This window comes from Pagrus pagrus (genome assembly GCF_965226575.1).
Source record: "Pagrus pagrus genome assembly, chromosome: 7".
In the NCBI taxonomy this organism is placed as follows: Eukaryota; Metazoa; Chordata; class Actinopteri; order Spariformes; family Sparidae; genus Pagrus; species Pagrus pagrus.
This window is the reverse complement of record NC_140191.1, coordinates 13,560,435-13,576,786: the sequence shown is the minus strand read 5'-3', so window position 1 is coordinate 13,576,786 and position 16,352 is coordinate 13,560,435. Positions and strand designations below refer to the sequence as shown.

General features: G+C 39.0%; 2 protein-coding genes across 10 annotated transcripts in view; both read left to right on the top strand.

The window, feature by feature from the left end:
- myh14 (myosin, heavy chain 14, non-muscle) overlaps nucleotides 1-6,076 on the top strand; it is a 34,624-nt gene extending 28,548 nt beyond the window's left edge. For 6 of the 9 annotated variants that reach the window (XM_084358167.1, XM_084358165.1, XM_084358164.1 and 3 more), the window contains 4 exons: nucleotides 51-159; nucleotides 671-843; nucleotides 1,045-1,056; nucleotides 2,384-6,076. In XM_084358167.1, coding sequence (XP_084214293.1) covers nucleotides 51-159; nucleotides 671-843; nucleotides 1,045-1,056; nucleotides 2,384-2,573 — 484 coding nt within the window. In that variant the 3' untranslated portion in view covers nucleotides 2,574-6,076. The remainder of the gene's footprint in view (nucleotides 1-50; nucleotides 160-670; nucleotides 844-1,044; nucleotides 1,057-2,383) is intronic. The other 3 variants (XM_084358168.1, XM_084358163.1, XM_084358161.1) reach the window with 1 other exon arrangement.
- A 7,162-nt stretch (nucleotides 6,077-13,238) lies between these two features.
- LOC311260406 (mpv17-like protein) lies at nucleotides 13,239-15,890 on the top strand. The gene is made up of 6 exons (XM_084358190.1): nucleotides 13,239-13,320; nucleotides 13,521-13,725; nucleotides 13,909-14,252; nucleotides 15,056-15,126; nucleotides 15,240-15,269; nucleotides 15,365-15,890. The coding sequence occupies exons 3-6, from the start codon at nucleotides 13,919-13,921 to the stop codon at nucleotides 15,482-15,484; spliced, it is 555 nt and encodes a 184-aa protein (XP_084214316.1). The 5' UTR covers nucleotides 13,239-13,320; nucleotides 13,521-13,725; nucleotides 13,909-13,918; the 3' UTR covers nucleotides 15,485-15,890.
- The last annotated feature ends 462 nt before the right edge of the window (nucleotides 15,891-16,352 follow it).

Sequence of the window (16,352 nt, the reverse complement as noted above, 5' to 3'; positions counted from 1 at the left end):
GTATTGCTTGGTGCAACAGGTATCTTATGATGATCTTTTCCATCTCTCAGGGAACGAGCCATTGCCAACAAGCTGGTGAGGAAGACAGAGAAGAAACTGAAGGAGGTGATGATGCAGGCAGAGGACGAGAGACGACACGCAGACCAGTACAGAGAACAGGTAAGAAAATGAGCGGTTTATCAGCGAAGGTGAGCCATAAGAAGATACACAGCATAGTTTGGCCTGGGACAGAGCAATAAATAATCATTTCATGGGGGTCAGGTCAGCTAAGCTCGCTGCTCTAATTGTGCCCCAGGGCACAAAGAGAGTGTTGAAAAATCATCCTAAAATGAGTGATTCATCCGGCTCAGTCCAACCTAATCCTAATCCTACCCCGGCATCTGCGTGTTCATTGGGAAGGTAGAGCCCATTCCACTCTAAAAAATAAATCCCACAACCACAGCAAAGACACTGACTCTCCTCCCAAAACATCATCTGTGATAATCTGCCAGGTTTAATCTGATTCCTGATCCCTACCAGTCCTCCCGCTCATAGACTAATTTCTATTTTTATATATCCGTCCCCTTCTCTTCTCTTCTTTTTCCCCTCTTTCCTCCGACCCTCTATGTCTCTCCCCAACCTCTGCAACACGCTCTGTCCTTTCCCTCCCCCTCCCTCTCTCCTCCTCTAGCTGGATAAGTCGATGGTCCGTCTGAAGCAGCTGAAGAGGCAGCTGGAGGAGGTGGAGGAGGAGAACTCTCGCTCCAACGCCCAGAAGAGGAAGCTGCAGAGGGAGCTGGAGGAGCTCACCGACAGCGGTCAGAGCATGACGCGAGAGATCACCTCTCTCCGCAGCCAGCTCAGGTAGCCACATGTGTGTATGTTGGTGTGTGTGTGCGTGTCCATTTTCTGTGTTTGAATGATCATCATTTATTGTTGTTTTGTTTGTTTTCAACCCCTTCATTAACTTTATATGATTTGTTTTGCTTTGCTCTTTCGTTGCATCGTTTGTGTCCATCTAACACTGACAAACTGTCCATGTGTCTCCGTCATACCAACACTCAGCCTCCCTGACTGGTAGGTCACTGTGTGTGTCGTACTCTTATTATTTATCTGTGTGTGTCGGTGTGTGGAAGGGTGTGTGTACAGTTCATATAGAACGAGATTTCTGTATTTTCCATCTTTATAAATGGTGAAATGAAAAGCAGCCTTATTTAAAGCAATTATTTGGTTGATCTACCATTTTGAGCCAAATACAGGACAATATTTCTGTACATGTTATTATATTTTTTTCTGGCATTCCTCCACCCGCATAATGTAATGTGACGTGTATTGACTTTACGAACTGCACATCCTTTTTTCTGCTGCTAACTCTAAGCTATAAGACATAGCTTTAGACGTGCACTGTAGTTAAAATACTTCACTTTTCAAGCTTCACTTCATCTATATTGTTAATAGTTTACGTTTCGTTTTTGTATATAGTGTTTTTAGCATTTTTGATCATTTTGATAATCACAGAGGTGTTTTTTAACTTGCGAGGTTAGCCTGTCAGTTAGCCTAGCTGGCTGCTAAAATGAAGAAAGGCCTTCCTAGGCAGATGAAATTGAAATCCCTTACCCAGCAATGAGGTAGGAGCAGGACAGTGTACCTCGGTCCGATCATTTTTGGCAGCTCTTCCAAGCACAGATTGTAAAAATGAACCGTAGCTACTTAACATTGGCGTGTGGCTAGCTAATGCAGCTAACGGTTCTTTATCTATCTAAAGGATCAAAAATGTTAAAAACACTATATACCATAACAAAGGGTAAACTATGAACAATATATACAAAGCAAACTGTGAAAAGTGAAGTATTACAGGTGAGAAAGCACTGAGATAACTAAAGGCTACCTGAACACAACATTGTGCAAGTAGAGAAGTACAATTGAAAAGTCGGGTCTTATTATATTCAAGGACCAGATATTCACCTTTTCACAACAGCAGATGTTCCTTTTAAAAGCCCAGCCCAGCCTAGTTTTACCTACTTTGATGACTACAAAGTAAAAAAAAAAGTGGCTACGAACATCTTTAGAGAGAAAATCATTCTTAAAGTGTTCAAGTTTGTGACTGATATTGAATTTCCAGTTTGCTTAAATGGAAGAGAAAAAGTTTAAAGGATGAGGACTTTTCTCTTTCCACTAATAGTATCTTGGGGACTTAATCGGACAAGTTTAAAAAGTCTTTCTCACCATTACTCCTTTTTATATATTTTTATCATGCTTTGGATTGTCACAAAGTCTTTTTCCAAAGCCAGGTGGGAAAGGGGGGGTCATTTTATATTTAGTTTTTCAGAGAAATCTTTGCCTCACACTTCACTCAGTGATTTCCAGTTGGTCATACTATAACGCTCTCTCTCTTCTCGTCCAGGCGTGCTCCGCTGCCCCTGTCTTTGCGCGGACGCAGAGCGCTGGTCGACGACCTCTCGTTGGAGAACTCTGACTCGGAGGAGCCCCCTGCCTCGCCGACACCCTCCTCCGGGCTCCCGGGGACCCCGACTCCCTCCTCTGAACACAGCCTGGACCCTCCACCGCCCTACAGCGTCAATAACACAGAGTGACGCGCACGTGGACTCACATAAAATACACACTTACACACACACACACACACACATCTGCCTCTCACAGCCTCGATTACTCAGGGGTGAAGGAGTGACACGCACATAGTACATAACACTGTAGTTTATAAAGGTAAACAAAGTCATTTAGGATGCAAACATCAGGCGCTATAACTATGAAACAACCTCACTGACAAGCAGATAAAGTGTAAAAATCTGATTTTACAAAGATTTTGTAACAAACTGTGTCATAAAACAACAAAGACTGGAAATTTCTACATCACATCTCTGTAGTGCACTTCTGAGAAACTAAACTACATCTCCCAGAGTTCCAATGGGGAAAGTGAAATATTATCAACTAATTTCTTGCTGCTGTACAGTGATTAGAAATTATTAAGGTGGTTATGTCTTTTACACTAGGAGGTATTTTAAAGTAAGCCATGTTTAACCCTTTGATGATCAAATACAATCTGGGCTGCTGGAGGGTAAAAATACTTCTGAAAGACAATCTATATACGTGTTACATAAAGTAGTTAACGAGAGACGTCAGTCACACACACAGAGCGGAGGATCCATCTTGTTTAGGAGTGTGTGTTCGGTGCAAAAATTCCAGCAAACGAAAGAGAAAAGAGTGAGTAAACAAAAAAGAAATGGCAATTAGTAACCAATATTTAATTCAACTTTTATTGGAAATGGTTGATCATAGTTGTATAATATATTGATCTCATTTTCATATAATTTGTCAAAAGAAAAACAGACATCTGACGATAAAAGCAGTTGTTTTAGGTGATAAATCCTTTTTCTGTAGATTAGAAACAGTATGTTGTTAGACAAAGCAGTAGGTATTAGCTATTAGATAGTTTCTTTAACTAAAGTTTTAACATATTGCTTCAGAAATTTGTATCATTTATATCCAATGTGAACTTAAGTTACTGATCGCTGGTTATTTTCTGTACGACTCCGTCTTGTAGGGGGAAGCATGTCGGTCGGATTATTTCTGCTCCTGCTGGCCGCGATGAGTCAGACTTTTCAGTTTCAGTTGGCGTCACAGCATCAGGTCTCAGAGGTGAATTTGCATGGAAGTCCTTTCTGGTGGTTTAACTGGTTTGAGTTTAAGCGTCTACTACAGCAACATGACTAGAAACAACCTGCTGACAACTGTATTCATTGATCTTTTTATCCAAAGCCGAACAAATGGTGACAATTTTCTTATTTTTTTTTCTCATTTTCGACTGATAAACACATCACATTTTATGTTGACAGGCATCTTGTACATTGTAATTTTGATTTTTACTGATTAACTGTGTAAATTATTGATCAAACAAAGCTTTTTTGTGTTTAACCAAATGGTGGGCGTATGGATGAGAAAAAGGGACTTAAAATTGTAGTAAACGTAGAGTAGCAGTAGAATAGAGTAGATGACAGGAGTGGATGCTGGTTAGGTATTCTGCTATCATTCAGTGACTCTACTGGAGTTGTTCTTAGTGGAATAAACTCCCTGCTCGCAGTTCCTGTGTAGAAGATTGTAGAATAACTGAGCACGAGACTCAAAGCATTTTCAGATTCTAGTAGTATTAGATTAAAAAATGACGATGGAGGCACTGAGGAATGAATTTTTATGATGCAAGTAGAAGAAAAAGTAGATTTTTTTTACCCTGGCTATCAACTCAAAATGACATAAAGTACGTGTGTGGTGTCAACCAGACACAAGCAGCTTGATGACCCTGCTGTGAGAAGATGTTTTTGTCAAACCTGATTTTAAAGACATTTTTTCCTGAGGTGAAACATCTCCATGTTCCTCAGATTGTTTCTTTTTTTGTTAACTACAGCACCTGTTTGCCTGTCGTAGCTTTAAGGCTGTCCAGGAAGTTCATGTGATGTCTAGTTTTTGACATACACACAAATAGAAATGCTTTAAAGGAATAGTTTCACGGTCTTGAAAGTAAAGTAAAGTCGAGAGTTAGACGAGAAGATCAAAACCACTGTCATGTCTGTACGATAAAAATGAAGCTACAGCCAGCAGCTGGTTAGCTTAGCTTACCATAAAGACTGGAAACAAGGGGGAAAGCTAGCCTGGCTCTGTTTGTCTGGCAACAAAATACACCTACCAGCACTTAAAGCTCACAAACAATGTCATGTAAAAATAAGTTGTGGTTTTACAGGGAGTGCCTGAGTACGTCTCGACATCTCAAGGCACTGCACCCTGCCAAAAAGTAGTCCGACACAAAATTCACATAAAAAACGGAGAGTTCAGAGGTGCTGGTAGCGGTTTACCCCTGTTTCCAGTCTTTGTCCTAAGCTAAGCTAAGCTAAGCTAAGCTAAAAGTCCTCTGGCTGTAGCTTAATATTTATTGTACAGACATGGGAGTGGTTTCAATCTTCTCATCTAACTCTTGACAACAAAAGCAAAAAAGTCTCATTTCCCAAAGTGAGGAACTATTCCTTTAAATGATAAAGAATGTCACTGGCGCTTTAACTTTCAATTGGAGCTGAACAAAGATGAAGATTGTGTCGCTGAAATCACAAACGTTTCTGGAACTTCTGAATGTTTTCTTTTTATCCTGGTTATATTTATGTATGGTACATGGCAAAGGATTGATGATCACGTTATTGTTTACTGTTAATGACCAGATCAGTAGTTTTCGGTAAACAGGGTTGTCATTACTGCTCCCTCCTCCTCCTTCTGTTTTCAATGAACAGGTGTATATTTTACTGAAACAATGCAACGTTAAGGCCTTCCACGGACAAAACAAGAACAAGTGTGTACATTATGACTACAGTACGTCCCATGTGTATCCATATTTTCAGACATGTTAAGCTTTCATTTCCGCCATGCCAGGTTCACCATGATTCAGGTGAAGAATGATCGAAACAGTTGGGTCAAGAAAGAGTTTGACTACTGACGACATATATTTAACGCCCTATTAAAGGGTTTTATTTTTTATTTTCTCTATGTACAATTCTTTTATCTTAGCAATATGCAAAGGATTTGTTTGACGCTTTGTTTTTTTAAGATGTTGTGTAAATGCTGCACTTTACACATGACCCGTGGAGGTAAACACAGCCGGACATCGTCGGCACGTTGCGTCCCTTTTGACGAGTTGTAATATATCTCAAAGAGGCCGACAGCATTAAGCCAAATGAGCTGACATCACGTGTCACCACGATACAGTCTGTCACTCTGAACTTAAATGTCGTAATCTCAGAATGTCGTATCAACGCTTAAACGTGGCGACTTTGTTGGCGCCTTGATAGACCAAAATCTGAAGACGCGTGGATCGAACTGCTGGAACGAGGACAGACGAGGTCTGTTCGTCTGTAGCAAGAGACGAGGCCGGTGCTTCTCTGAGGTGTTACTTTTCTCTCTGTGTTTGTTTATGGCTACTGTGCAACTTGAAACATTTTGGACAAATGTGTTTTAATGTTTTAGCCTTTTTTTTGTTAATGATGCTGTAATTATAAAACATCTGACTGGGGTTACCTTTAATATATGTCGTTGGTTTTGATCTTTGTGTTTCTGTGTGTTTCTTTGAGATCACAAGCTGGGCATGCACACATACTTAGTAACGTCGTACTTTCATAAAGTACTGTACTAAAGTTTGAGACACTTGTACTGTACTTGAGTATTTCCTATTAATAAAATATGATGCATTTTTGTAACAGTAGAAAACAAACAAAGCTACAACTGTAAAACGCTAACCAAATAATATACTGTCTCATATATAGTGTGTTACACTCACTTTATTCTGCATTATAAGTACTTTTACTTAATACTTTAAGTATATTTTGCCAATGATATTTGTGTAATTGATGCAACATTTTCAATGCATGACTCGATCTTGTAATGGAGTATTTTTATACTGCAGTATTGCCACTTTTAGGATCTGAATATTTCATACTTTAATACTTTCTCCATCACTGATACTGAAGCTCACACACATTAGAAAAGACGAGTTATTAACATTATAACAGCATTTATCATCATTTATTGGCATTATGAGCATTTTTCATTACTTTAAACATTCACATGTTATACTCAAGCATTAATATCACTGTAATCAATACACAGATTGAGACTCGTACGTAGCTGAAGTAACAGTTAAAAACTCCTTCTGATCTTGAATTTGTGGTTGAATCTCAAGCAAAGTAAATTGATTGAAAATACTAAAACATGTAATTGTAGTTCAGATTATATCTTTTTTTCTCACAAGCAGCAGTTCTTTTTGTGGGAAAAAATAAGACAAGTGAGGACTAATTACAGTTACATTTGCATATCTTTTCAGTGCACCTCCATTTAAATAAAAGCTGAGAGTTACTGTGGGAGTCTGAAAGCCTGATTAGACCTGTCAGGAAAAGAAAAGATCCAAACTCATCAAGTCACCACGATGAATGAAATATTTTTGACGTTAGAAATTCAAGAGCCTGTTAGCTCCGAGGCACACGAGACAAAGACACACAAATGTGCAATATGTTATTCCTGGTTGCTCGGTTCCTTCTCCAGTTTCACAGCATTTACAAATAAACTGCTTGAGATTTAAGCAGGTTTTTTTGACTTGTGGAGCACATCCTGAAACGCTCCTGCTGAGTTCAGATTGTCAAGACCAAAGATTAGTAACCGCATTCAAATCAGGACATTCAAACATTCAAATAAGGAGCATACTTGTGTTTAACCACCTCAGTGAGGAAGAGATGGTGCACCTCTTTCCCACAACTCCTTCAAAAGTCAAGTGACCTCCTGTCCTTTAAGATGTCAGTGAACAGCCAGTCATCCTCGTGTGGCAGTGTTGGTATGGGACGATGCTCAGGAATAAGAAGCGGGGCAGAGAATGACTGAGCAACACCGTCAAATGGTGTAAAGTTCTGGTTGTTCACCAGCATACAGGAGCTCTCCTCCTGCTGGTGCTGATGTGTCTGCAGCTCAGAGGCGTCGCAGTGGAGGTTGACTGATGTCTGTAGCTGGTTGATGATGCCAGACGGCTTAAAACTGTTAATAATTGTCTCTGAAGCGTCTTCATTTTGTCTCAGGAAGTGGTTAGTGGTCAGTCCCTGATCTGCATGACAGCTGTATCCATAATCATATCTGCACTCACCTGCCTCACAGTGCAGATCCTCCACCTCAGCACTGGATTCCTGCCCAGCGTCACCTTGACATGCACAGATACTTTCAAAATAGGCTTCCACATCCACACAGCCTCCTAGTTCCTTACTGCCGACACTGAAAAAATCCAAGATATCTGTCCACTGAGCCTCTGAGATGTCAGCGATGTTCCTCTGGACCTCTGTGCAGGTTGACATGTCTGTGAAGTCACAAGAGTCGAGAGACAACGGCGAGAGCTCTGGAGAGAAGACAGGGCACACGTCTTCATTTTGGATGAGACCAGGCTCCTGTTGAGCTGTTTGAGAGTCGTCTGAGAGGCTGTGTGCTGACTTCAATGAACTTTGATCATCGTGACACTCAGTATGAAAGAGCTCTGCCTCATGGTGATTGTTTGAAGGGGAGCTCATAGATGTGGCTTCAACCAGTTTGTGGTTTCTACTCGCTTTTTTCTGTCCTCCTTTGCTCTGGTTGGAGGGCTGTGATCTGGGGTGTCGTTTCCAAAGATGTCCCGAGTCCAGCTCCCTCTTTTCACTGATTTCAGCCTCATGTGAGCCAATAGAGACGCCAAGGTTAGACTTAGAGATGCCATCTGCAACTGTGTGACCGCTGCATTTATCAGGATCTTGTAGATGACCACCTCCAGAGGGGTTACCTGACCGGTCAGGTGTCTCAGGCTCCTGTGACGGCAGAGAGGTCACGTTTTTTTCCGGCTCCTTAAAATAAAGAGCAGATGCCAGCCGGTGGTTTGCTGCTTCTATGTCGGCAAACTTTCTGTCGAGAGAGACAACGAGGAGTAAGATGAAATACAGAACAACACTAGTTTCCAAAATGTGCAGCCTGAAAGGAATAGTTCAACATTTTGGGGAAATTATCTGTACATTAAAGGGGCATTATGTAGTTTTGGAGAAGAAATTCAAACTTTTAATATTTGCAGCATTCATGAAGTAATAAGGCAAAGTTAGAAATATTTATTTTTCCCATAACTGAATAGCCAAGCTGTTCTCAGAGGAAAATAAGGTCCCCAGAACACTGTTGGAAGCTAGAAAGGTGGCAGGGTCCGCCAAATATAAACAAAGTAAAATTGTGTTTTCCTTTAAGGTCTGTTTGTTTATTCAGTTTATTCAGTCATGAAAATAAAGAGAGTTTGTTTAGGCATAAAAAAAAGCAGCCAATGAAGATCTCATCTCCAAAACTACACTGTACACCTTTAAGTATAAAGATACAGCCAGTAGCTAGTTAGCTTAGCTTAGCTTAGCACAAAGACTGTAAAGACATGTTGGGAATCAACTTTCTTACGAACTGGACCTTTGACAAAAACAACAGAAAACATTTTCGAAAATTCTGGAGAGAAAAAAACACATAAACTTGTAACAGAAATATATTCATCTACATATTTCATCTTAATATCAGCTGACATCAGTTGGTTTGTGACGCTCCAACACACCTCTGAATCATGTTGTGCAGGAAGCGCCGGTGGTTGACCTGTCGTTTGGACGGTCGGTTCTTGCGAGGTTTCTGAAGTGTCCTCATCATGTGACCTGCTGCTGAAGTCACAAAGGTGTAGAGGTCACGACCCCACGGGACCCCTCGCTCCAACCCGGGCTCAAGAGTCACAGAGATGGATGGCCGCATGGCTGAAAGAGGGAGGGTTGGAGTGAAGAGATGAGAGAAATAAAAAAAATGAAAGGACATTGATTTGACTTTTATTTTTTGTATGATCTGTTTCTGTGCTCGTCTGATTTTAAAGAGAACTTCAAGCATTATTTGTAACTTGACAAATAATTTCCATGAACACTGACAATGGACTTCAGTAAAGTCGGAGTCGTCTCCTGTGAATGAGAGTCCAAATTACACTTAGTTGAGTAATCATAGATTCAGGACATTTTCATGAAGGAGGGTTAGGGTTATTTCCTTCAAAGCCATTGACCTCAATAACATTTATCATGCATTTTAAACATCAACAATACAACAGAGCTCTCTAAAACAGTTTTAGAAATGCTGTTATTTCTAAATGACATGCACAAAATAGATTTACTCAGGTACTTTACATTACTGCAGCTTTTTCCTACTTTAAACTTCACATTTCAAAGGTAAATATTGCACTAAATTAATTGTTTTTCAAAACTATAGTTACTAGTTACTCTGCAGATAATGTTATTATACTGTAAACAAAAGCTATGTTGAGCTTATAGAATACACAATCTACAGTACAATATATACGTTAACATTGGCTTCACCTCAACAAGCTGCAACATAAAAGCTACTGAATGGCAAAACTACAGATATAATAATATGACAGCAATAAGATAAGATAAGATAAGGCTTCACTGATCCGTCACCGTAGAAATTCACTCAAACTAAGAATTTTAATGTTCACAATATTAATGAGGTAATAATACAACCTCTTTTCCATAACTGAATAAACAAGCTCTTCTCAAAAGGAAAATAAGGTCCCCAGAACACTGTTTGAAGCTAGAAAGGTGGCAGGGTCCGCCACATATAAACAAAGTAAAACAGTATGAAATTGCTTTGTCCTTCAAGATCAGTTTGTTTATTCAGTCATGAAACAAAGAGATTTTGTTAATTTAGTTTGTTTAGGCATAGAAAAAATCAGTCAATGAAGATCTTTCTCTTATGATAAAAAATCTTCCCCAAAACTGCAGAGTGCACCTTTCAACAAAAAATAAATGAGACAAAACAAAGATGAAATAGAATAACAGAAAAAATAAAGCAAAAATGTGAATAATACAGATACAGATGTGACTAAGAAGGACAACTGCACGTGATAATTGCACCCATAGTAACAATAAAACACACAGTGTAGCAATATATTTAAAAAGTATGAAAAACTCCAAAGACATTGGATTGCACCAGACAGTTGCATAGTGTTAGAATATAGTATATAAAACAGTATAGTGTGTATTGTTATACATATAAATATATACAGTGTGGGAGCCATTTTCTACATAAAAATTGTAGTTTTTATATTTTAAGTACATTTGACTGCTAATACACGGGTATATTTGCTTAACATCTTCAATGCTGTCTTATTATCTTGCAGTATTGCTACTTTTATGAAAAGGTAAAGGAAAGGTCAGGTTTTTTACAGGCCTTTACAGAAAAGACAGACTAACATGAGCTTGAGATGCACTGTAAAGCTGTATGTTTACATTTGTATTTGATAACATTTGAGCAGAGCAGGCTTGTATTTTTTGATTTTTCGGATGTAGACAGGCTAAAAAACTTACACAGTGCACCTTTAAGTTAAAAAAAAGTATAAATATATGTTTACCTTGTTCCTCCTCAGGCCGCTGTGTGTCTTCTTGAGTCTTCCGCCAAACTGCAGTGAGGACTCAGTTTGACATATGCAGGCTGCTTCAGAGGGAGAGAGAGGTGTGGTACATGAATTGTTCCTGTATGTCTGTGTGTGCGTCTGCAGCAAATTAAGTCAAGTGACACAAGCGTTCAATGCAAATGCACAAATTCCCTTTTTACCCCGGCAGGATGAATGAAACCCAACTTGACAAATTGATAGAGGGTGAGGAAGTGAGACACGATGAGAGGCTCTGAAAAGAAAGAAGCAATTATGTGAGAAGTCAACGGCTCGTGGAGGTGTGGGCACACGTCTCCATTGTTTGCAGCACTAAAGGCGGCTTGTTAAATACTGACAGACACAAACGCACCAGTTGAGGCAGTTAACAAGCCCTTAATTGATCAGCTTAAACTCTGGCCCTCATTATCACATTCTCAGAGGGAAGAGCTAAGATGGTTGCTAGTGGCTTTAATTGACCTTTGCAATTCAATAGCTCACCTTCCAAATACAGAATTTTACATATCTATGGCAGCAGGTGGGTGAATAGAGGCTGTCCGTTCCACAAAGACTGAGAGGAAAATAAAAATCAAACAAGTTTTATGTGCATCTTTTGATTTTTGCTTTCACATCTTTACTTTGATGAGTCTGATGATTATTTTCACAAATCGCAAGTAATTATTCAATAAATTGTCCCAAAAAATGTGTAAAAGGCCCAAAGTCACATCTTCAAATTGTCTCTTTTGTCCCACCAACGGTCCGAAACCCAGAGACTCTTCATTTACTGTCATAAATGACAAAGAAAAGCAGCAAATGCTCACATTTAAGATGTGTGACCAGCAAATGTTTGACATTTTTACTTGAAAAATGACTGAAACGATCAGTCGCCTAATCATTGCAGCTCTAATTTGTTTGTTTTTTACATCCAGTGTCCCGTTGAGATACAAAGTCTTCTCCAGGGCTTTCTTTTAGTTAATGCTCTAATTGTTTTTGAGTTTCAACATGTGACGTAACCAACACAGAACAAAATATGCCATCAGATATTCATGTGCATCGTCATTTCCAGTTTTTACATATTAAACAGTTAAATTACTTGTTCGGCATTTTGTGACATGCAAATGATCCAATTTTACAATTTGTGTCTAAAATATATTTTCCTTAACCTTCAAAAGACACAAGATCAGGGCCAGATTAAATGGACAGGCTCCTCGAGGCAGACTGTATTATTCAGGCCTCCCCTATAGGTACATTTTGATATTTGGTAAACAAACAAAAATACTCAAATTACACATTATTATTATTATTATTATGCTCATTAACTCAATCACTTACCTGAATTGGTTAGTCATGTACCTGTACAAGTATAGCTGATGTTGTGTGTGTTTAAAAATGAACCAAATAAATATGTAAACATTGAAATAAAGTTTTAGACTGGAGATTCTTTCAAATTTTTTAGATATCAAACATTAGAATATTTTAAAATGTATGTTAAACATTATTTAAGGTAGGCAGTTGTTTTCTCCTCTGTCTGGGCCCTCTAGTGGCAATAAGGCCTTATGTGCCCAGAATGACTCTGTCAAGGATCCTTTCCATCAAACACTTAACTGAACATTATCAATGACGGATCAAACTTTTTTTTATTATAAAGATCTGTTTATTTAATTTGGATGAGATGAGAAATATCCAGTGTTATTGGTGCAACCGCCCGAATTAACATCATGTCTTACAGCTTCTTAGTGGCTGCAAGCAGTATTTTTGTCGGGTATGTGTCTCCTCTTTGTATTTCCTCCTCGGTCTGACCTGTAAGTACATCACAGCACAGTTGTTTGTAATGAAATACCACATAATATCTTTATGGTTGCATTTACATTTTCCCAGAATAGCTTTAGTTTGGTGCAACTCCAGGTCACCAGAGACATGTTGTGTCTGCTGTGAGTGTTTGAAGAACTGAGTTACGATTAGCTGAACTCTGATCCCTGAGTAAGCACTATTATGTTGTGTTACAAACATCTTGTAGCTCTGTTGAGCCTTGTATTCCTGTAACACTCAGTAGTAACAACTTTATGGACTTGTTTAATGATAAAATCCTATTTATTAGAGACAAAATCAACCACCTCCAGTTCAAGTTGACACTTTATCCCAATGCAACCAGTTGTCTTCTGTTTTTTACTCTAATAAACTGAAAAGTCGTCTTATTTATGTTCCTCAAAGCAAGGAAGCCTTTCTGCGGGAGTGGCCTCTATTTATAGTGTCACCACATGTGCTTCTGACTGGAGAGCTGCACGGCTAACTTCCTGCTGTGGTCTCAATTTCAACACTTCAGCAAATGAGAAAAATCTGTGGTGAGTGACATTCACTGTTCTGCTCACATTTCACGGTAAATGACTCAAGTGACGAGATATGAGAAGCTCATCTCCACTGCTAATGGAGCTGCAGCCCTTTAATTCAGTATAATAACTTGACAGGATTTGTTTTTCACAGCTTCTCTACTGTCTTCTGCGGATCTTTGCTGTATGGGTCACTTCTTTAACGTTCCTCACAGGTGGTGTTTTCTCAGATTCCTCTCAGGCGGGCTGATAAAGGTCTTATCACACATCCACAGAACTTTGACCTGGTGAGAAGAAAACCTCCCTCGCTTGTAGATCCATCTCAGCTCCTCCTCGTCCAACAGAACCAATCAGGAAAGAGCTTGTGTCTTGTTGATTTTTGTAAATTAAAGGAGAGGGTGAGAAGAGTTTCACTGAAAGGTAGGTTTAAATACCTCTTGGGAAAAAGCCATATCTTACAGTAGAATGGTTCAGCATTTTCAATTTTGCTTTTTTCCTTTAACATCCTTTTGAAGTATCTAAAAGCCCCCCTCATAATGTAAATCAGTCATACCCAGTGTCTTTATGATAAATGAATTCAGCTTTAATCCTCTCTCTGCTCAGATTTATCACCATGAACCGGGCCTGGGCTGCGTTCAAGGCTCATCCGTACATCAGTAACGTGCTGGGATACACAACGCTGTTCGCCTCTGCTGACCTCATACAGCAGAGTGTGCTGGGAGGGAAACACACATCAGGATCCACGTCTGAGGATCCAGCTGGCATCGACTGGTGTCAGACGGCCCGAGTGGCGACCGTCGGCTTTTGTTTCCATGCCAACTTCAACTACCACTGGCTCAGGTGGCTGGAGAGGATGCTGCCGGGAGGCGGAGTGAAGGCGGTGACAGGGAAAGTTGTGGTGGATCAGCTGATTGCAGCTCCACTCACCATCAGTGCCTTTTATATTGGTGAGTGTGTTACAAAAGCCTATTTGAATCATTTGTTGTGCTTATTTTTTTTTTCTGTTTTGGTCTTTTATTGTAGGTGATTAAAGCTGGTGTCTGTTGTGGTGCTTTTATTATCTCAAACTCTATTTTTCCCAACAGGCCCAGGTTTTATTTCATATAATCCCCTAAATTCTGCACTCATATACTTATATAATTAGATAAAACACTTTGGTAGAACTTTATTTTGTGTGTCTACAGTTTCCTAATTATTTCCTCGGAAATTCTATGAAAAGAAATGTGTAATATGTGTCCGGTTTCACAAAGACAGACTGAATATGGCTTAAATCAAACTAACAGTCAGTATCAGATAGAAAAAAGAGTCCCTATTATTCCATACACTTAAAAGATTTTGGCAAGACTAATCAAACAAGAGTATTATTTGTTTTAAATTATACATTTTTCACTTTATTTATGCCATTTATTTTACTTGTATTGTTATTTTAATGTTTTTATTTACCCAGCTAGTGTAAGATGTGTCTGTGTTAATGTAACATGTACAGTAAACTCTTTGAGTCACTAGACAGTGCTGATTTAGTCACTGATTATCGGCAAAATGTTAATGTACAGAATTATAAATTGTATGTTTGCTTGTAGACAAATTTCACATTTTTGCATGAACAGCTGAAATTTTATAGAATTATGCATCCAGAACATGAAGTGTTGCATCTTACACATGTGACAAAACTAAAAAAATACATGTGTTTCTTAATGATGGAGCCAACAAAGAAACAATCAAACATTTAACAGCTGCCTCTACTTTTTAGGTTTAAGTTTACTAGAAAACAAAGATGACCCACTTGAAGACTGGAGACAGAAATTCTGGATATCTTACAAGGTACACATTCAGTCAAAGGCTGCTGCCCTTTCTCTATAATTATCAAATGTCTTGTGATAAATCTTCTTGTCTGTCTGTGTATGTGTAACTCTACCCTCCGTTCCTCTCTTTAGGCTGGAGTGGTGTATTGGTCCACAATGCAGGTGAGATATTCTTGTATTTATCCCATCATTGGTCAATTTCTGTCTGCACATCGGATTCACATGTTATTTTCTTGTCATCTCTTCCACCATCTCAGGCAGTGAACTTTGCCCTGGTCCCACCTGTGGCTCGGACAGTGTTTCTGGGAGGAATCGCTCTGACGTTCACAATCTACCTGTGTCACCTCAGACAGCAGCGGGGCCACAAACCTGAATAAACTTAAGATCTTTGGCTTCATGATGCAAGTTTTTGGACTAAATAGGTTTTCTTTCTTTCCTTCTGCCTTTTTATTGATAGTTTTTTGATTCAAATGAATAACAAGGGACTAAACACTGATGTTCTACAAATACGTTGTGACGATGATGATGATGTTTTATTAAGTGTTATTTTTGTTTGCAACTCACAGTGACATCAGTTGAGAATGATTTAAAGGCAGAGTTCAGTTGCAGAGTCATCACATTTACTGAGGAAACAAGGGAGGATCTCAAATAAGATTTACAAATTTAAATAATGCAACTCTGCATGAGTTTTTTCCTGCTGATAACGGTGGTGTTACCTCTGTGACCACAGAGAACGATGGTTCTGCCACACTGTGTCGTTGAATCACATACTGGAATAACTGTTGAAGCTGTTCTTTAATTAATAAAAGGTAAAAAGTCTTTTTTTCAGTCTGTACATTTCATTCACTCATTCAGATTATATAATCATGTAAATAACTCCTTTTATCAAATACAATTGACAGTTATGGGAAGAACAATCTATCTATTATTGACTAGACTGTTAATTCTTTGTACTATAAAAGGTCATTTAATGCAATAATTTATCAGGGACAGTGTGAAAACTATTGGGGCAGGGAGGGGGGCTGAAAAAGAAAACCCTCCCCGGGGTTGTATTTTCTGTGGACACTCCCTGTGTTGTTGAATATGAATGCAATACTCTCCCCCAAAATCTAGAAACAAACAAACATTTATGGTAAAAATATAAAAGTTGAAAATACAGCCACTCTTAAAATAAAACGAAATGACCCTTTAAATCAGCAATAACGTGGGTGGCATGTGAACTATGGATCATCCTGGGTCTCTGCC

Excerpts from the sequence above, each read along its gene's own strand:
- LOC311260406 (XM_084358190.1), top strand. The coding sequence starts at position 13,919 with ATGAACCGGGCCTGGGCTGCGTTCAAGGCTCATCCGTACATCAGTAAC. Across the intron at positions 14,253-15,055 it reads CATCAGTGCCTTTTATATTG|GTTTAAGTTTACTAGAAAAC; the intron begins GTGAGTGTGTTA and ends TCTACTTTTTAG. Across the intron at positions 15,127-15,239 it reads AATTCTGGATATCTTACAAG|GCTGGAGTGGTGTATTGGTC; the intron begins GTACACATTCAG and ends TCCTCTCTTTAG.